This window comes from Amblyraja radiata, chromosome 31, assembly GCF_010909765.2.
Source record: "Amblyraja radiata isolate CabotCenter1 chromosome 31, sAmbRad1.1.pri, whole genome shotgun sequence".
Classification (NCBI taxonomy): Eukaryota; Metazoa; Chordata; class Chondrichthyes; order Rajiformes; family Rajidae; genus Amblyraja; species Amblyraja radiata.
In genome coordinates this window covers 5,815,657-5,838,162 of record NC_045986.1, presented here as the reverse complement: position 1 = coordinate 5,838,162, position 22,506 = coordinate 5,815,657, and the positions used below count along the sequence as shown (strand labels likewise).

At 43.0% G+C, this 22,506-nt stretch overlaps 1 protein-coding gene across 2 annotated transcripts in view; it reads right to left on the bottom strand.

The window, feature by feature from the left end:
- tp73 (tumor protein p73) overlaps positions 1-22,506 on the bottom strand; it is a 258,574-nt gene that overhangs the window by 91,631 nt on the left and 144,437 nt on the right. For both annotated transcript variants that reach the window (XM_033048498.1, XM_033048499.1), the window contains exon 3: positions 4,771-5,016. In XM_033048498.1, coding sequence (XP_032904389.1) covers positions 4,771-5,016 — 246 coding nt within the window. The remainder of the gene's footprint in view (positions 1-4,770; positions 5,017-22,506) is intronic.

Here is a 22,506-nt window from a genome sequence, read left to right as displayed (position 1 = left end):
AGATTTTCTGATCTGTATTTAAAAGTGATATAGCTCTGTATGAGCCCGGATCTTCTAAATCTTTATCTTTTTTTGGAATATCTAAATCTTTATCTTTTTTTGGAATATCTAAATCTTTATCTTTTTTTGGAATATCTAAATCTTTATCTTTTTTTGGAATAAGCGTAATAGTTGATTCTGTTAGTGTTTCAGGTAGTTTTTTTCTTTAAAAGCATGTGAGTATAAATTAAATAAATAAGGGGTCGTTATCTCATGATTTATTTAATAAAATTCATTACTAAAACCATCTGGTCCCGGTTTCTTACCATTTTTCAATGATTTTATTGTTTCACCTATTTCTTTGATTGTAATTTGAGCTCCAAGTTCCTCTTGTTCCAAAAGGTCCAGTATTGGAAGATTACAGTTTTTTTAAATTTTACTACCTTCTATTTTAATTTTAGATGTATATAAGTTTTGGTAAAATTGAGCAAATCTATTATTAATATCTTTAGCTAGTATTAGTAATTCACCTTTCTCTGATTTAATTTTGGTTATAGTATTTTCCTTTTCTTGTTTTTTCAATTGGCGAGCTAAAAGCTTATGTGGTTTGTCACCAAACTCAAAATGTTCCTGTTTAGTAATTTGGAATAGTCTTATTACTTTTGCCGATAAAATTCGATTAAGTTTAAATTTCAGTAATATTATCTTATTGTGTTTATCTGTCGTGGAATCTTTAGCATTATCTAACTCTAACTCTCTGATTTCTTGTTCTAACAACATTTGTTCTGTCTTATTCTTTTTATTTTGAAAACTTTGATATGAAATTATAATTCCTCTCATAAATGCCTTAAAAGTTTCCCATAATAAAGAAGGCGAAGTACCTGGTGTATCATTTGTATTGAAATTTTTTTTAATTTGTTGTTTTAAATATTGATAGCCTTGCACGTCATTTAAAATATGTGTATTAAACCTCCAAAAAGGTTTTTACCCGGCATTCCCTCAAATTTTACTGAAAATGTCAACGGAGAGTGATCTGAGATACTACTAATGTGGTATGTTGGATTGTTTGTATATGGCATTAATTTCATATCCACTAAAAAATAATCAATTCTTGAATAAGTTTTATGTACCGAAGAGTAAAACGAGTATTCCCTTCCAACTGGATTAGCAGATCTCCATACATCTATTATATTAGTATTTTTTATATATGATCATTTCTGTAGTCATGCCTACTATGTTCTGTTGTGCTGAAGCAAAGCAAGAATTTCATTGTCCTATCAGGGACACATGACAATAAACTCTCTTGAATCTTGAATCTTGAATCTTATAGAAATGTATGACATTATAAAAGGACTGGGCAAGCTAGATGCAGGAAAAATGCTCCCAATGATAGGGGAGTCCAGAACCAGGGGCCACAGTCTAACAATGAAGGGGAGGCCATTTAAAACTGAGATGAGAAAAAACATTTTCACCCAGAGAGTTGTGCATTTGTGGAATTCTCTACCACAGAAGGCAGTAGAGGCCAATTCACTGAATGCATTTAAAAGAGAGTTATAGAAACATAGAAACATAGAAATTATGTGCAGGAGTAGGCCATTCGGCCCTTCGAACCTGCACCGCCATTCAATATGATCATGGCTAATCATCCAACTCAGTATCCTGTACCTGCCTTCTCTCCATACCCCCTGATCCCTTTAGCCACAAGGGCCACATCTAACTCCCTCTTAAATACAGCCAATGAACTGGCCTCAACTACCTTCTGTGGCAGAGAATTCCAGAGATTCACCACTCTCTGTGTGAAAAATGTTTTTCTCATCTCGGTCCTAAAAGATTTCCCCCTTATCCTTAAACTGTGACCCCTTGTTCTGGACTTCCCCAAGGGATCGGGGACAATCTTCCTGCATCTAGCCTGTCCAACCGCTTAAGAATTTTGTAAGTTTCTATAAGATCCCCCTCAGTCTTCTAAATTCTAGCGAGTACAAGCCGAGTCTATCCAGTCTTTCTTCATATGAAAGTTCTGACATCCCAGGAATCAGTCTGGTGAACCTTCTCTGTACTCCCTCTATGGCAAGAATGTCTTTTCTCAGATTAGGAGACCAAAACTGTACGCAATACTCCAGGTGTGGTCTCACCAAGACCCTGTACAACTGCAGTAGTTGTCCCAGCTCCCCTCCCTACGGTTCCCGGAGGTTTGCGCCCCTCCCTGCGGTTCCCGGAGGTTGCAGGTAGTGGAAGCAGGTAGGGAGACTGACAATAACCTCCTGGAACCTCCGGCAACCGCACAGAAACCTTGGGTGGGGTGCAAAATCTCCAGAGGTTTCCGTTCAGGTTTCCTAAGTGGGACAGGGGCATTAGATAGAGCTCTAGGGGCTAGTGGAATCAAGGGATATGGGGAGAAGGCAGGCATGGTTTACTGATTGTGGATCATCAGCTATGATCACAATGAATGGCGGTGCAGGCTCGAAGGGCCGAATGGCCTCCTCCTGCTATGTTTCCATGTTTATGTGACTTGACGTGTTTCAGGCACCACCACCTGTGTAAAATAATCTGCCCCACACATCTCGTATAAATTTTGCCCCTCTCACCTTAAAGGTCTTCCCTCCAATCTTTGACATTTTTATTCTGAGAGAAAAAGTTATGATCTTAATATCATGCATTATTCATCAGGGCCTCCAAGCCATGGAACACCTCATGCCTTTTAACCATATTATACCCAATGGACAGCATCAAGCATCAATTTTACCGGTTTTCTCTTTTAAAATGTTCAATCTAGTTGACATCCTGAGCTATGGGCCACAGCTTTTCATCTGCACATTTCAATATTATAACAGTACAAGTTATAAGTGACCATATGAGACATGACATGAGTCAGACTCCCACCTCAAATGTTGTGTGTTTGTTCCCTGTTTAATGTTACATTCGGCAATAACGTGGCTCATCAGGTGCATGTTACCTCTCAGGGGTACAGTATAGGAAACTCTGCCTCCAGGGTCAGGATTGTGCAAAACATGGACATGCATTAAGACCTCAGCTGCACAACATCAAAACATTTACAATGGGGCCATGTGAACAGAAACTTGCTGCAATGTCCAGGAGGAGCCAATCAACAAACCACAACCGTTTTCCTGACTATTTCATCAATGCTAGAATTCCTCAGGTTTGGAAATTGAGAGAATGTTGATGAAGCAACTGAAATGCGTATTACAATGCCAATGGTATTGGCAGAATTATCTGTTCTAATGTCCTGGTCCCCAAACAATCTCAATAGATGACATCCAACGTTCACAAAGCAAGTCCCATTTTGTCATGAATGTTTTCATTATGTGAGCTATATTATGAGCTAAATGCTATATTATGGCTTAATTTGCCAGTATTAACAATCTGCCATGAAGCTGGGTATAAGGTAGGGTAAGGTTAACAGGATTCACCTCCGATTCATATAAATAGACATGTTCTGTGCCTTCGCCTTGTATCCTTAAAGTTTTTGGGCTGCAATGCGTAAAAGCTTTGTAAAGTGTTAGTGCTGTCGACATCAGCAGAAACCACCCAAAGAAGTGGGGATAAGGATTCAGGAACATTTTGGAAGCCAATACCTATTTTCCCAGATAGAAGTGAAGGGAAGTGTGGGTTTAGAGAGCAAGATGTCTGAATTCTTAGTTGCTCAGTATGGGTCTACAGTGTTATGTTCCTGTTTGGAACTTCCCACTATCAGAAGTTAAGATCCAACAGCAGAGACTGCTTCAGCAATGCTGATGCTGTGGGGACCACAATGTGCTGGGGTGGGTAATTAACCGTATCACTACAGTGCAGGTGTGGTTCCGAACAAGACACTTGTCTTAACATCATGGTACCGCCAACTAGACTTGGTTTCTGCCTGATCTCAATGTAAATGCAACGAATAGGAGCTGAAACAGTTAAATCAATGATGTCGTTCCAACTTTAATAAAAGTCATCATCTTCAGCTTTTGCTGGAGTTAACTGCTGCCACCCACAGAAACCCAGTGAGCAGCCTGCCTGCCTTCTCACTCTTTACATTGTGGTGAGTCCTTTTACAGACAAGGAAGAGCAGTAAATTTTAAATTGCACTTGAGAAAAACACTAATTATCCCGTTGGTTACCAGCAGACAGGGAGCCGTGTTTCTCCTACTGTTGGACAGGATGCTTGTTCGTCTGCAGCAAGTCTGAACATCTCCCTCCAGGAGATAACACAAGCAACATCCAACATGTGCTTGGATTGTGAGCATGTTCAGTCACGTCTTACTGCAAGACATAATCTTTAACATATATAAAGGCAGTAAAAAAAACATGAAATCTGCAGACTAGTGCGAAAACCAATTTACACAAATAAAAGCACTTTGACTTTTTCATTGGAGGAAGTGCAAACATTTTAGCTGGAAAAGTTTTTGAATTATGGAAATGTTTCATTCCATTTCATTTCTCATCAGGATACAGTCTGAAGTAATTTCTGTTACAAAGACAAACATTTGGTGTCCGGCAATTTAGTGGGACGCACAGAGACACACCAAAAGCAACAATACCATTTGAACAGAATACCAACTTTAGAAATTGAATTAACTTGATCATTCAATAAAATATCAGCTGCAAATCACATTTAGATAACCTAACTTGTGCATGGATAAATAAAAGAGGAAGAAGGAACAAAGAAAATATCACAAAAGACATTTATCACATTTATTTTGTTGTTGCTAGTGAATTAATAAGCATCAGATTATTTTCAAAGGTTTTACTTAACATTATATCTTGATGAACGAAATGAAAGAGCAGACTTACAGTCCATGTTGCTGATTTTGCAGTGCTTGATTGTTGAAAAGTGACTTCAAATAAGTGTGGTCCTGGATAGTCTGTGTTGGAGGGGATGGCTGGAGCAGGCGACATCGTGTCGAACGTCGAGCTCGGCTGTGAGTAGGGAGATGGAGTTGGGACATTCGATGTGTGCTCTGAGTTGTAAGGGCTGGCAGAAGATGCACGGTTGGTGATACTCTGATCCATGCTGCTGTTTAGCAAATTAAACTGGGACTAGAGAGGGAAAGGGGTGGGGATAAGAAGAGAAACAACCAGGTAAGGACTTGCAACATCCACTTATTTTAGACTATTAACAAAACACACATCAGGCAGCTGTCACTACAGTTCAACTGGAATCCTTTTTTCCTGTTGCCCCATGTAAAGACTTGTCAAATAATTAATAATTAATTTATTATTCAGACATATATGGAGCTTGAAATATCAGCTTGTAGCTTTTTGTTTCTTGCTCTTTTCTCTGACTTTTTGGAGTTTTGTTTTTGGCCTTTAAATTACTTCCATTTGCTTGCCGATTGCACAGGAATTCCAAACTCCATTGCTTTTTGTACTTGCTCACATAATTCCAAGTAAGGGTAGAATCTTGTAAAAATGAATGAACGTAAACATAATCCAAAAACATCCTTCTCTCAGAAATAAGTGTCTGCTCATATTAAATTTGTTAAAATATTGACGGGGCTGAGAAGTTCAGAGGAATTTTTAATCAAAAAATAATCCAAGAAAAGCATCAAATAAGCTTGATAAAAGATGCTTATTAGTTCCTAAAAAAAATTACTCACTTCATTGTTCTCTTTTATTGATGTTATTGACATGAGATGCTCTCGTATGAACAATAGTTAATATTTGCCCCCCCATTTTAAGCAGCCATTCCTCGTGATCAGCCCGGTGAGCACTTGAGCAAGCTATTTTTCCACATTGGTCCAGTTTCGAGGTGAATCGGACTTTGTACACACATCCTCCAGGACACTTATTTAGAGCAGAAACCCCTTCTCCAGTCCAGAGAAGTGAACACCCTGCTACAGTGGTTGAGTCTGTGACATTTGACTCCAGAGGCAGAAACTGATTCCTGTATAAACTTGCGACCAACAACCTCAATAACAGCAAACCAACAAAATATTTAGTTTAGCTTAGAGATACAGCGTGAGAACAGGCCCTTCGGCCCACCAAGTTTGTGCCGACCGTACTTTAGTACAGGCCCATACTACACACCAGGGACAAATTACAGAAGCCAATTAACCTACAAACCTGCATGTTTTTGGGAAGTGGGATGAAACTGGAGCATCCGAAAAAACCCACAGGGTCACGGGGAGAAGGTGCAAACTCCACACAGAGGTCAGGATCAAACTTGGGTCTCTGGTGCTGTGAGGCAGCAGCTCTAGTGCTGCACCACTGATCTGCTCTGTATTTGCCCCCCTTTGTGATGGATGGGATCACTTTTGGTGCTAAACTGAGTTATTGGCAGGTTGCAAAGGAGACACAAGGAGTTGCAGATGCTGGAATCTTGAGAAAAACACAAAGTGCTGGTGTAACTCAGCAAGTCACGCAAGATCTGTGGGGGGAATGGACAGGTGATGCTTCAGAAGAACACTTGTTTCAATGGCTGGGCATGTTTGAATAAAGTGTAGCATGAATGATTAAATCTATTGCTCCTTACAAGGGAAGTTAAGACCAGCGTCCATCACAGTGTCTAACCAGTAGCTGTAATCCTGCATGTGGGAGGAAGGTGATTTAAATTCACAGGACAGGTTCACCTGCTAGCTTGCACAATCAATTCAACCCATGTTGAATTCAACATCAGTTCAACCGCAGTGTTTATTTTAAATTAGATTTGTGTATAGTCTTTCAATAACCAAAATTAATTGATTTTAATAACCACTAATTAACAAAAATGCATAAAAATATAAACTCACTGGAAATTAAACCAAAATGAAAAAACAAGTATTTGAGTCCTAAGAATGGTAGGTTTAGATATATTTGCCAGGTTTCCTATCTCCTTAAGCAAGTGCCAAACACCTTCTAGGCACTGAAGTGCAAACTGATAACTTCATTTTCAGAAACATTGATTGTGGGATACATATCAGACAGAAGGTCGAGCATAACTCTCTTGCTCTTAAAAATAGTGCCATGGAATCTCTCATGTCCTTCTGATAAGACAGCTCGTGCCTTGGTTTCACATCGCTCCTGAAACAGTGCATCTTGGATGGTACTACCAGGGGTATTAGTCCATAACTTCATAACTACCAGGAGTATTAGTCCAAATTTTTGTATTCATATTCCTTGAATAGAATTTGAACCAAGAATCTTCAAACCGTATCAAATGTGTTAACAATCGGGCTACTGTGACACCAAAGAAGCTTTACTCCAATTTTCCACAAGGCCCTAGAAGTAACCATGGTTCTTAACTTTGGTGCAGCAAAACATAATGTTAAAAAGTCTCTTTGAGGTCGTCTCCTGGCCTTAGGTCTTCAAGAGACAAACCCCCTGCTTGTTAGTCTTGTCTGCTAGTTTTGGTATCATGCTTGTAAACAGATTTTGTATTTTTGATGACCAGAACAATGCACAACAGACCAGCACTGATAGGATGCAACCTCACTGGCTCTCCACTCTTCACTGGACCACTTGGACAATAAAAACACATATATCAGGCTGTTCATAGATTGCAGCACTGCGTTTAACACCGTCATCCACTCCAAACTGTTTACCAAGCTCACGGAACTGGGTCTTTGCGCATCTGTCTGCAACTGGATCCTCGACTTCCTCATCAACAGAACACAATCTGTTCAAATTGGCAGCCACAATTCCTCCTCAATAAACATCAGTACGGGAGCACCTCAAGGCTGTGTGCTCAGCCCCCTGCTCTACTCACTCTATACTCACAACTGTGTAGCCGGACACAGTGCTAACTACATTTTCTGGTTTGCCTGATATGGTTCACTTCTTAATAAACAGACAACTCACAAAAATGTTAGTTAGACCAACTCAAGCTTTACTGATCATCTGACGGCGGAAGTGACGGGGATGCACCAGTCATCACTTCCCCCGCGCCATCACTTCAATGAATAAAGAATTGCATGATGTTTTATACTGTGTGTTTGTCACATTCCAAAGATGTTAGTCATGGTCAGAGATACAGTCAATACACATTACCACAGGATGCATCTGAGCTTGTCTCTTGTCAATTAGTAGACACATTTCAAAGGCATCTTATCAGTTGGTACTTTCAAGACAAGACATATCAAAGGCATCGGTCATTGTCTCAATATACATCACTGAGGCATGTCTGGGCTTCTCTCTCTCATTAATTGGTAGGCACATTTCAAAGGCATCGGTCATTGTCTCAATACACAGCAACCTGAGGCAAGCCCGGGCTTGTCTCTCTCTCTCTTATCAATCCACTGGAAAAGGCCTGCTTGAGACGAAATATAAGCTACAACCTACTCCAGGATTCCATTATATATCTTTTATATATTTAAAAGCATTTAACCTTTTCACGCCGACGACACCACCATTGTTGGACAAATTACCAATGACGATCAGTCAGAGAAAAGGGGGAGATCGATCGACTGATCATCGACCAAGGAACTGAGTGTAAACATTGGAAGAGGAACAACAAGGATTCACAGACCTGTCTTCATGATGGGATGCTGGTGAAGAGAGTCAAAAGCTTTATATTCCTGGGCATGCAGTGGCCCAGCACATTGATATAATCATCAATATCTTAGAAGATCGAGGAGATTTGGTTTGTCAACGAATACCCTCTTGGACTTCTACATGTGTACGGTAGAGGACAAATTGACTGGTTGCATCACGGCCTGGTTCAGCAAAAAGTGGTGAACACTGCTCAGTCCATCATGTGTTTTGACCACACCACCAGTGGAGGGACCTACAAGAGTTGCTGACTCAAAAATGAAGCCAACATCATCAGAGACCTACACCATCCTGGCCACGCTCTCATTTCACTTCTGCCATCGGGAAGAAAGTATAGGAGCCTGAAAACTGTAATGTCCAGGTTCAGGAGCAGCTTCTTTCCTACAACCATTAGGTTATTAAACACTATAACCTATAAATAGGCTCCAAACTATATAGACTTGGGAGCAATATTTTTGACTTTGCACACTTATTGTTCACTTATTTGTCTGTTTGTTTTTGTTTCTATATATACACTCATTTTTTGTTGTTGTTTACTGAGTACTATATTTACATATCTGTTGTGCAGCTGAAAATAAGAATGTCATTGTTCTCTTTCGGGACATAAGACAATAAAGCAATCTTGAATCTTGATAACACTGTGACTAACTTGTATTACAGAGACGTCACACATAGCTCCACTCATTGCCATGGTGTAAAATTAGAACTGAATTAAAATACCAGTGAGAAGAGTCCAGTGATAACCAATGATAGAATGCAAAGTATTCATTTCTTGGTGAAAGTTCAATTGATCAACGAGAACATGGGTTACAAATAATTGTTTCATTTATACCATCTGTTGCGAGGAATTGCTTAGAATGGAAATCATTTTCTCAGGCATTACATTTACACCACTTTCTTTGAATCAAGATTAAATTATTTCTTTATTATGCTGCAATAATAATAATAATAATAAATTTTATTTAATGGGCGCCTTTCATACATCTCAAGGACACATTACATAGTAATCGGAATAAAAACATATAATCGGAATAAAACAAGTAATTAAAGACATCACAGTGACACAAATTAAAAACAGAATTCAATCCAAAAACAGAAAATCAAAAACACAGTGTGAAGAGAGAGCAGCGGCAACCAAAGCGTGCCAGCGTCCACTCTCTCTTCACGGCAGCCATCTTGGACACAGACCTACAGGACTACAATTAGACAAAAAAATCATCCCCCCACAGTGGATAGCACTGTGGGGGAAGGCACAATGTCCAGTCCCCACCCCATGTTCACCCCAAAGTCAGGCCTATTGAGGCCACCGCAGTTGCCTCTACGGAGGCCCGATGTCCCGATAGAAACGAAAAGTCCCATGTTTCCATACAATGTAAATATCAGGTTGTAGTGGGAGCACAAAATGAAGCTGCAATGTTAGTGAAAAATAAAATTATATGAACAATTTTGAATAAGCTTAAAAAGTTTAATTTGTTTTGATATTTGATGTCGGAAATTCTGAAATGTATACGATAGACATTGTTTGTAACATGTGTACCCAAAAGCTTAGTTTGTTTGTTTATTATGGTGTTTACAGAGTACTATGTTTACATATCGATTGTGCTGCTGCAGGTATGAATTTCATTGCTCCGTTTTGGGACATATGACAATAAAACACTTTTGACTTGACTACTGAGGAAAACACAATGGGAAAAGATGCCGATAGAGCGGCGATAAATAAATTAATCAGGTGCAGGTGTAAATTGCACATATTTTAGGTAAATGGGAGAAGTGATTTCTAATAACAGGAAACAGGAGGTTAAACTGTGTGGAATGAGCTTCCAGTGAAGGTGGTGGAGGCAGGTTCGTTTTTATCATTTAAAAATAAATTGGATAGTTATATGGATGGGAAAGGAATGGAGGGTTATGGTCTGAGCGCAGGTATATGGGACTAGGGGAGATTATGTGTTCGGCACGGACTAGAAGGGTCGAGATGGCCTGTTTCCGTGCTGTAATTGTTATATGGTTATATGGTTAAACATTGATAACTGGTGAATTGCTTCAAAGGTGTAAAATCCACATATAACCATTGTGTTGTGGGAATATAAAAATGCTGTGGGTATTTGAAACTTTGAAACACTTTGGGCTGTCTTAGAATGTTTCTCAGTGCCTACTGTTGCCTCAAATCAACTAACGTTTGAGAAACTCACCACTGCTCTACGAGATGTTCTTTGTATCTGTTTCTGGGCCATAACTAAGAGGGCAACTGGGCCCCATGTGATGTCAGATTTAGGGTGCACGTTAAACATAAAATTCCCTCCATCAATATTTAAATGTAAAGGGTTTAAATCCCATTCCAGGATTTCAGCATGCTGAATATTTCATATCCCACTGAGTGCTGCGGTGTTATCTTTGGGAAGAGGAGTTAAATCAACACCTCATATGCCTTTGAATCTGGATGTAAATACGCTATTACATGCAAACAAAGAGAACTGCAGATGTTGGAATCTGAAACATTGACTGGTTTATCCTTCAACAGATTTTGCACATCTGCCTGATTGCTTCCATTTTCTCTTTATTTATTCTCCTTTACAGAGTATTGAAGAAGAGCAGAAGAACTTTACCATTTATCATGATTTATGCTCCATCCCTCAACCTACATACAAAAACTGGATATTACTATGTTGTAGCTTATGGAAGCTTGTTGTGCTAATACAGGATGTTCTCCTTTACTGCAACTGTGACAACACTTCAAGGCTATGCCATTGTCTGTAAACCACTGCAGAAGGTCCTGTGATTTGTGATTAATGCTACGTGAAATCTGCTTGTTCATGTCATGGCCCGCGGAACCGGGGGGGCTGCAACCTCCCCCATTTTTTTTGGCTAGACATGTTTCAGTGGCTCCGGCTTAGGACGAGGCGCTGCTGTGCTCTGAGCAACCTGCTTGTGGGTGTTGGAGACCCGGGGCGGAGGGAGGGATGGAAGCAGAAGCAGCGGCGGGGAGCAGTTGCGGATGGAGAACTGGGGCTGGTGAGTCGCTCGCTGCAGCTCCGTCCATGGAGCAGCCTCAGTGCAAGTCCCGGGCTGTCAGAGGCAGCCGGGCCTAGCATCGAAGGCGAGGAGGAAGCGTTGCGCCACTGCCGTGAGAGTCTCTGCGCCAAATTCACCCTGGTGACCGGCATGGACCAGGCTGCGGCTCGGTGCATCTTAGGGAACATCCAGTGGCTGCTGGACGTAGGTGCCAAGCACTTAGTAGAAGTGGTGGAAGTTGGTGGCTTTCAAATGGGAGTCTTTGGAGAAAGCATCCTGCTTGCCTGCTAGATTTTTATTCTTACTGTAACTGCAGGAAAAATGTTCCCCATGTTGGGGGAGTCCAGAACCAGGGATCACAGTTTAAGATTAAGGGGTAGGCCATTTAGGACTGAGATGAGGACATACTTTCTTCACCCAGAGAGTTGTGAATCTGTGTAATTCTCTGCCTAAGAATGCAGTGGAGGCCAATTCACTGGATGTTTTCAAGAGAGAGTTACATTTAGCACTTGGGGCTAGCGAAATCAAGGGATATGGGGAAAAAACAGGAAAGGGGTACTGATTTTAGATGATCAACCATGATCATATTGAATGGTGGTGCTGGCTCGAAGGGCCGAATAGCCTATTCCTGCACCTATTTTCTATGTTTCTATGTAACATGCACATGCTTGAGTGTATGGCAATACATTTTGACCACTTGATTTTGAAGCATTCATGCATGGTGGAGGTATAATGTAGTCATAGAATGATACAGCATGAAAGCAGGCCCTTTGACCCTACTTGCCCACACCCGCCAACATGTCCCAGCTACACTACCTGTTTTTTGGTCCATATCCCTCCAAACCTGTCCTATCTATGTATCAATCTAACTGTTTCACATGCTCTGAATTACGCAAAAAACGGTACAGGATAGTGCTACAATTTTTTGACCACCTTACTCACCATTGTCCTGCGGTATCGTGTATCAAATTTTGTTCAGATTGATATTATATTTTACAAATTATTCCCATTTTTAACTTTACAAAACCCCCACGTTGATAAAATTATTTCATCTACACTGGCAGTTAGCAACTATAACGTCACAATGGGATCTCATTTACATAAACTGCCCCTCACCAGTGTTCCACTGGCAGTTAGCAGTGTATGATGTCACAATGGGATCTCATTTACATAAACTGCCCGTCAACAGATGTTCCACCTAGTGCAATATAGGGTACCCAGTACAGAGGGGTGAGGGAGGAGGGGTGGGGGTGTCTCCCTGTCGATCTGCTCCTGGGCCTGGCCAAGATGGCCATTCGCGGGTCCAGGCAGCGGGTAGTCGACGGCCGCACTGGGGTTGGCTGCCTGCCCCTTTTCCGGGCCTACGTCCGTGCCCGCGCGTTCCTTCTCCAGTGTTTCAAGGCAGTTAGCAGCGTATGACATCACAATGGGATCTACTTTACATAAACTGCCCATCAACAGTGTTCCACCCAGTGCAATGAGAGATTTGTTACATTGTTGTAAGGAGAGGGAGGGAGTGGGGGAGGGGAGGAGGAGAAATGTTATTGTGTTTAGTGGGGGAGTGGGATAGAGGAGAGGTGAGGAGTTGGGGAGCAAGGAGATAATGGGAGAGAGGTGTTGTGGAGGGAGGGAGGGAGTGACTGAGGGTAGGGGAAAGGAGAGGGAGGGAGAGGTGAGGGAGGGAGTGGAGGAGGAGAAGAGGAGAGGAGAGAGAGGAGGGAGGGTGAAGAGGAGGGGGAGGGAATGTTGGGGGATGAAGGGAGAATGGAGGAGGATAGGGGTAGGAAGAGGGATGGCGAGGCACAGTTGGGGAGGGTTGCTGTGGCTCGCGTCACAATGGAGATCTCTGGCGTCACAACGGGAACCCGACAGGCACGTCTGTGCAGTTGGGGGCTATGGGTGAGTGGTGGACAATTGCATACAGGGACCAGCCCTCCCATGTGACAGGGACCCAACGGGGCCCACTTGGTCTAGTATCATATCTATCTATATAACCATATAACCATATAACAATTACAGCACGGAAACAGGCCATCTCGGCCCTTCTAGTCCGTGCCGAACACGTATTCTCCCCTAGTCCCATACACCTGCATTCAGACCATAACCCTCCATTCCTTTCCCGTCCATATAACTATCCAATTTATTTTTAAATGATAAAAACGAACCTGCCTCCACCACCTTCACTGGAAGCTCATTCCACACAGCCACCACTCTCTGAGTAAAGAAGTTGCCCCTCATGTTACCCCTAAACGTCTGTCCCTTTATTCTCAAGTCATGTCCCCTTGTTTGAATCTTCCCTACTCTCAGTGGAAAAGCTTATCCACGTCAACTCTGTCTATCCCTCTCATCATTTTAAAGACGTCTATCAAGTCCCCCCTTAACCTTCTGCGCTCCAAAGAATAAAGCCCTAACTTGTTCAACCTTTCTCTGTAACTTAGTTGCTGAAACCCAGGCAACATTCTAGTAAATCTCCTCTGTACTCTCTCTATTTTGTTGACATCCTTCCTATAATTAGGCGACCAAAATTGTACACCATACTCCAAAATTGGCCTCACCAATGCCTTGTACAATTTTAACATTACATCCCAACTTCTATACTCAATGCTCTGATTTATAAAGGCCAGCACACCAAAAGCTTTCTTTACCACCCTATCTACATGAGATTCCACTTTCAGGGAACTGTGCACAGTTATTCCCAGATCCCTCTGTTCACCTGCATTCTTCAATTCCCTACCATTTACCATGTATGTCCTATTTTGATTTGTCCTGCCAAGATGTAGCACCTCACACTTATCAGCATTAAACTCCATCTGCCATCTTTCAGCCCACTCTTCCAACTGGCATAAATCTCTCTGTAGACTTTGAAAATCTACTTCATTATCCACACTCCCACCTATCTTAGTATCATCTGCATACTTACTAATCCAATTTACCACACCATCATCCAGATCATTGATGTACATGACAAACAACAGTGGACCCAACACAGATCCCTGTGGCACCCCACTAGTCACTGGCCTCCAACCTGACAAACTACCATCCACCATTACTCTCTGGCATCTCCCATTCAGCCACTGTTGAATTCATCTTGCAACTCCACCATTAATACCCAACCATTGAACCTTCTTAACCAACCTTCCGTGAGGAACCTTGTCAAAGGCCTTACTGAAGTCCATATATACAACATCCACTGCTTTACCCTCATCAATTTCCCGAGTAACCTCTTCAAAAAATTCAAGAAGATTAGTCAAACATGACCTTCCAGGCACAAATCCATGTTGACTGTTCCTAATCAGACCCTGTTTATCCAGATGCTTATATATATTATCTCTATGTATCCTTTCCATTAATTTGCCCACCACTGACGTCAAACTAACAGGTCTATAATTGCTAGGTTTACGCATAGACCCCTCTTTAAACAATGGGACAACATGCGCAGTACGCCAATCCTCCGGCACTATTCCCGTTTCTAATGACATTTGAAATATTTCTGTCATAGCCCCTGCTATTTCTACACTAACTTCCCTCAATGTCCTAGGGAATATCCTGTCCGGACCTGGAGATTTATCCACTTTTATATTTCTCAAAAGTGTCAGTACTTCCTCTTCTTTGATCCTCATAGTTTCCATAGCTACTCTACTTGTTTCCCTTACCTCACATAATTCAATATCCTTCTCCTTGGTGAATACCGAAGAAAAGAAATTGTTCAATATCTCCCCCATCTCTTTTGGCTCTGCAGATAGCTGTCCACTCTGACTCTCTAATGGACCAACTTTATCCCTCGTTATCCTTTTGCTATTAATATAGCTGTTGTAAACCCTTTGGATTTACTTTCACCTTACTTGCCAAAGCAACCTCATATCTTCTTTTAGCTTTTCTAATTTCTTTCTTAAGATTCTTTTTACATTCGTTATACTCCTCAAGCACCTCATTTACTCCATGCTGCCTATAATTATTGTAGATCTCTCTCTTTTTCCGAACCAAGTGTCCAATTTCCCTTGAAAACCATGGCTCTTTCCAATTTTTACTATTTCCTTTCAACCGAACAGGGACATAAAGATTCTGTGCTCTTAAAATTTCACCTTTAAATGTCTTCCACATCTTTCCCATAAAACAAACGGTCCCAATTTACTCCTTTTAAATCCTTTCGCATCTCCTCAAAGTTAGCCTTTCTCCAATTAAAAATCTCAACCCTAGGTCCAGTTCTGACCCTCTCCATAATTATATTGAAACTAATGGTATTGTGATCACTGGTCCCGAACTGTTCCCCAACGCATACCTCTGCCACCTGACCCATCTCATTTCCTTACAGGAGGTCCAGCACCCCCCCTTCTCTAGTAGGTACTTCTATGTATTGCTGCAAAAAACTATCCTGCACACATTTTACAAACTCCAACCCATCCAGCCCATTTACAGAATGTGTTTCCCAGTCTATTTGTGGAAAATTGAAATCTCCCACAATCACTACCTTGTGCTTACTACTAATATCTGCTATCTCCTTACATATTTGCTCTTTTAATTCTCGCTCCCCATTTGGCGGTCTATAATACACCCCTATAAGTGTTGCTACCCCTTTCCCATTTCTCAGTTCCACCCAAAGAGCCTCCCTAGACGTGCCCTCTAATCTATCCTGCCAAAGCACTGCTGTAATATCTTCCCTGATAAGCAATGCAACACCTCCACCTCTTGCCCCTCCAATTCTATCACACCTGAAGCAACGAAATCCTGGAATATTTAGTTTCCAATCACAGCCCTCCTGCAACCATGTTTCACTGATCGCCACAACATCATACTTCCAGGTGTCAATCCAGGCTCTAAGTTCATCCACCTTTCTTACAATGCTCCTAGCATTAAAATATACACATTTAAGAAACCCACCATCTCTTATTCTCTGTTTATTGTCTTTTTCTTCTCTCTCCCCTACATTTTGGGTCAGAGTGCTACCATTCTCTGCCTCCTGCCTTACACACTGACTGCTAGCTTTCCCAATTCGAGTCCCTCCCCCCAACCATACTAGTTTAAAGTCTCCCCAGTAGCCTTTGCAAATCTCCCCCCCAGGATATTGGTCCCCCTCGAGTTCAAGTGCAACCCGTCCTTTCTGTACAGGTCGCACCTTCCCCAAAAGAGGTCCCAATGATCCAGAAACTTGAATCCATACCCAATGCACCAGTCCCTCATCCACTCATTTATCCTCCACCTCGCTCCATTCCTACTCTCACTGTCGCGTGGCACAGGCAGTAATCCTGAGATTGTTACCTTTGCAGTCCTTCTCCTTAACTCTCTACCTAACTCCCTAAATTCTTCTTTCAGGACCTCTTCTCTTTTTTTACCTATGTCGTTGGTACCTATATGTACCACAACCTCAGGCTCCTCTCCCTCCCATTTCAGGATTTCATGGACACGTTCAGACACATCCCTGACCCTGACACCAGGGAGGCAAACTACCATCCGGGTCTCCTGTCTACGTCCACAGAATCGCCTATCCGACCCCCTGACTATAGAGTCCCCTATTACAATTGCCCTCCTTTTCCTTACCCTTCTGAGCAACAGGACCGGTCTTTGTGCCAGAAGCCCGGCCGCTGTCGCTGCCCCCAGGTAGGCTGTCTCCCCCACCCTTACTCAAACATGAGTACTTATTTTCAAGGTGTACAGCCACCGGGGTACTCGCCAGTCCCTGCCTCTGCCCATTGCCCTTCATAACTGTGACCCAGTTTTCTGTCTCCCGTGGTCTTGGAGTGACCACCTCCCTGTAACTCCTTTCTATGACCTCCTCGCTCTCCCTGAGCAGACAGAGGTCATCGAGTTGCTGCTTCAGGTTCCTAACACGGTCCCTTAGGAGCCCCATCTCTACGCACCTGGCGCAGATGTGGACATCTGGAGAGCACTCAGACTCCATGACCTCCCACATCTGACATCCAGAACAGTAAACTGCCCTGGCCCTCATTCTCCCCCTTATTCGAATACAATACAGCCTTACCCGGGATACAAGCCAATCAGCTGCTTCCTCTGGTCCTCTTCCACCAATCAGAGGCTTCAACCAGAATCCTTCTCTGGAAGTGAGATGGAACGTTGCAGATTTCTATCTATATTTAAAACTGTGTGTGTGTGTGTGTGTGTTTCTGCCTGTCTTGTGGTTGCCAGCCTGTGGGTGTCAGCCTTTGATTCTTTGCTACGCCAACACCAGACCCACAAACGCCCAGATTTTTTCCATTTTGGTAGATATTTCACTTTTCATTCCAAGTATCCACTCCTCATTAAATTTTGTCGTGTTTATGTACACATTTTTAATAAAATCCTTTCCCTCCCCCCCCCCCCCCCACTCACTAATTTTGTCGCCTCCTGCTGGCCAGCGACCATAACGGCTGCTGGCGCCCGCCTCGCGCCTCAAAGACGTCATTTAAAAACAGCCGCACTGCTGAGTGCTCGAAACTTCAGTTGGAGGACCACGTCTTCCGTGGGGCTACGGGTAGGGAACGGCTGCGTTGGGGGAGCAGACCCAACGGGTCTGCACTTGGTCTAGTATCATATCTATCTATCTATCTATTAAAACTGTGTGTGTGTGTGTGTGTGTGTGTGTGTGTGTGTGTGTGTGTGTGTGTGTGTGTGTGTGTGTGTGTGTGTGTGTGTGTGTGTGTGTGTGTGCGCGTGTGTGTTTCTGGCTCTGTGTGTTTATGGGTGCCAGATTCGGCCTTTGATTCACTGCTACGCCAGCACTCCGTCATTAAACTCCGTCATTTTTTCCACGTCGCTAGCTCATTTACTTTTACATCCGATTTTGCACTCCTCAAAACATTTTTTCTTTTTAATAAAATCCTTCACCCCCCCGGCATAGTGAGCAGATTATTGCACCTCTGATGATGCGCACCCCCCCCTCATTCTCCTTACTCCGTCTCCCCATCTGCTCCCTCTCCGCCCCTCACGCTCCCTCTCCCCCCTTCCTCTCCCCCCTTCCTCTCCCCCCTTCCTGTTGTCTTTTTCCAAAATTTAAGTATGTTGTTTTGCTGATATTAGACTGTAATCAAGAAAGCATCTTTGAAATACTGTTAAGACACATGCCTGATATTCTCAGTATAATCAGTTTTGGGTCTGGTTCTTTTGTAGAATTTTCAATGTTTTAGAGGTAACATTAAAAACATCCGTCTAAAAATGTTCTATTTTTGTACATAGTACAAATAGTCCCTCTTTCATCTTAAATCTATGCCCTCTATTCTTTCACCCAAGGAAAAATATTCTTATTAATGTTCCATAATTCTATCAGCAAAACGCAACTGTTGGTGGAACCCTGCAGGTCATGCAGCATCTGGGGAGGGGATGGACAGGTGATGTTTCAGATTGGGACCTTTTTTCAGACTTGTGATGCTTCGAATGTGGACCCTTCGAATATCAGACTGTCCTATGCGGCTCAGCTTCTATCAACTCTGAATCTATACTTCCTAACTGGTCACCCCTCCAAAGCAAACATTATATGTGTGTCCAACCTTTCCTCAGAGCTAATACTCTCTAATCTGGGCAACATCCTGATGAACCTCCTTTGCACCCTCTCCATTGCCTTCACATTCTTCCTGTAATGCGGCACCAGAACTGAACATAATATTCTCAAATGAGCTGGCAACAAAGTTTTATACAACTGTAACATGATCTGCTAAGTTTTCTGTTCAATGCCCTCACCAATGTAGCATCCTCTGCTCAAACAACAGTGGCCATAAGTCATTGTTAATTCCTGCTTTATATGGAATGTGCAAGGACAGCCAGTCCAAGTGTGTTCACATTCATCATCACTGCAGTTCTTTCCTCTACGTGTATGTACCTGTGTGCCTGTTGTTGTTTGTACGTAAGTTATGCACTGAAATTAAACTTAGCTTCTTTTGTGACATTAACCTAGTATAGTTTACCAGTACTCTTAGCTCAGGGGCCGAATGTCCAAGAAGAAGAGGCAAAGAGAAAAATAACAATGAAAAGTCTCATCTGAGCAATGAGCCAGGTTCCATCACAGCGATACTCACCCCATCTCTCACTGTTCCAGCTACAGGACGAGGCTGGCTACACTTGGATTATTTTCTCTAGAATGCAGAAGGTTGAGGGGAGACTTGATAGAAGTATATACAATTATGAGAGGCACAGATAGGGTAGTAAGTCAGAATATTTTTTCCAGATCGGAAGATTGTCCAACACTAATGTACAGACTGATGAGATCAGTTTAACAAAGCATCATGTTCGATACAACATAGTGGGCTGGACTATGTGCTGCTGCACTATGTTCATTAGTGGGCAAGGAACAGAATTTTCCAGCCTTTGCAGTGTTGGAAGACTCTTTTTTTTCAATTTAAGATCTGGGCAAAGGAAGAGGAACAACAAAGGATTTCTAACGCAGAGATTGGTCTTCTATCCTCTCTGCCCTGCTGCTGGCTACCTCGGGCTTGACAGTGAATGTGAATTAGGTCAATGGTGGTAAAATTGTTTTTGAATTATGCAAAACATGGAATAGTACAACACAGGAACGGGCCCTTTGGCCACAATGTTAGTGGCTATCCACAAGCCTCTACAATGCTACTATCGTATTGGCCTCCACCACCATCCCTGGCTATGCATTAAAAGCCTCTCTGTATAAAAAACCTGCCCTGCAAATCTCCATTTTACTTCGGAGTCACGTGAGTGACTACGTGAAGAAGGGCCGTCCGTCTGCATGCGCGTCATTACGTCTGAACGCAACCTGCACGATGGACTGGCAGAGGCACTGCGTCCTCCCAGCCATTGGGATGGGCAGGTTAGGAAAGTTGAATTACTTACCTGCGTTCTTTCGGGCTTGAAGCTTTTTGTAGTTTCAGAGCCCAGATGTCGAGGAGACGGTCCGCGGGGAAGTCGGCTGCCGAAGACCGCAGCATTCCCAGTAGCGGGCGACGGTCTTGTTCCCGACATTACCGCCGGCAGAACCGGCAGGAGAAGACTTGGTGCAGGAGGAGGAGCTCCATGGTGGTCCTGCGGGACGTAATACCACCCGCAAGTCTGACAAACCCGTTGACTCAGATGAGTCCGGGGAAGAGGGATACCCTCCCTCAACGGAGAGCATCTGAGGACGACTCTCCCACATGGAGCAACTTATGGAGAAGTTGCTCCAACAATGATCTGCTCCGAAGGAGGGAGCAGTATCAGCATGGGCCTCTACAGCAGGCTGTGCCAGCAGCCTCACACATGGGGAATACAAAATGGGTCAGAAGTCCCTAGGCAAACCCAATTGGAGGGTTAGCCATTATTTGATCTCTCGCTCTGAGGAAGGGAGTGCAAGGAGAAAGCCCACAAACAAGTTGGGCCAGGAGGATCCCGGATGGAGAGGATTACCTCCTTCATGGGTAACGTGTTTAAACGTTCAAAACCCACATGGAGCACCTGATGGAGAGGTGCTCCACAATGATATACTCCAAAGGAGGGAGTTATCAGCCCGGGTATTATGGAGAACCCGCAGGCAGCAGCACCTGTTTCAGGGCTGCACAAATGTCTCCTGCTCTGAGGAAAGGAGCATCCACGATCAGTTTCAGTCTGACCCAAAGCAAGAACCTCATTTAGGTCCGCTGGAGGGGCCATGTCAGCGCAGGTATCCTCAGGGGCCTGCGGCAGCACCTGTTTTCAGGGCTGCCTACAAATCTCACTCTCAGTGGAGGGGAGTGCGAATGATCAGTAGGTAACTGATCTCGAATTTAAAGTATGAACATACTGAAGCACATGCATATGGCCTCAAGAGCCAGCAGTTGGCAGAATATCCGCACAAATGCCGGCAAGGGAACAGCGCTGTCAGGGTGACTTTGGAGAAACCAGCCGCCGAATCCTCTCTTCAGGTAAGACCAGAAGAAGGAAGCAAAAGCTGTCGGACCAATCAAGGTACCAACGACAAGCAAAACTTCATCAGTAGGCGACAACACACCCCACACCTCCATAGGGGGTAAGCAGTTCACTGAAGCCGGTGGTAGCTTGAAAGCTGGGCACGGAAATATGATCAGTCGTCTTTCAAGGCAGAATTATGGCCAGAATTGTCTTACAGGGCAGGCTCAGTATGATGAGGTTTTTCAGACCAAGACCCAAGCAGAGGTCGGGAGAAACATGGAATCCACACTCCCTACTAGTCCTACTCCCAATCAAGGAGAGAAAAGGTACCCGCATCAGGGGCCTTTGGGCTTACCACAAGACCACCGGTAGCCATGGAGGTAGGTGGGTCTGGGTTTACCGAAACAAGGGATTGTGGACCAGTTACATGTTGGTAATTTTTACTCTTGTATTTTTGTTCAAAATGACAATAACATGAATTTCAGATCTGGTTTTAAAAAACAGATAATAACATGTGATTATTTTTACTGCACAACATACATAGGTTCCAAGCAGACTTGGAACTCCGACCGGAGTTGTCTTCGAGGCAGGCCCAGTATTATGGGCAGGATTGCCTTTCAGGACAGGTGACAGATGGAGGATGTCACTTCATCCAGGTTTAACTCATATGTGCAGTACAGACTTTCAGAACAGTCAATTTTTGTTACGGTCTAACAACTGTTTTATAAGAGCTTCCTATAAAATGGTCACATGGCATGCATCAACCTCAAAGATGCATACTATTCGATGTCTATTCACTAAGAGCAGGAGATATTTGAAGTTTAACTGGATGGCATGGCTCTGCCAAATGGGTTGACATCAGCTCCTAGACTATTGACTATACTACAGAAACAAATTCTGGGTTTACAAAGGTCTCGGAACCACATTATAATGGCATATTTGGAGGACATTTTCATTTTGGGGTCACCAAGAATTGGCAGAAGCATCAGTCAAAGCAAACCAAAACCCTGTTTGAAAGACTTGGTTACCTCATCCATCCAGTTAAATCAAAATTGACACCTACAAGGGTAATTGATTACCTAGGATTTACTATCAAACACAGTAAATATGTTGGTGACTTTGCCAAGGGGCAAACAACAAGATTTGAGTAAGCCTGCTATGACCTGATAGTCAAATACTAGCCATCTATCAGGCAAACAGCGAGTGTAATTGGCAAATAGTAGCTGCATTTCCAGC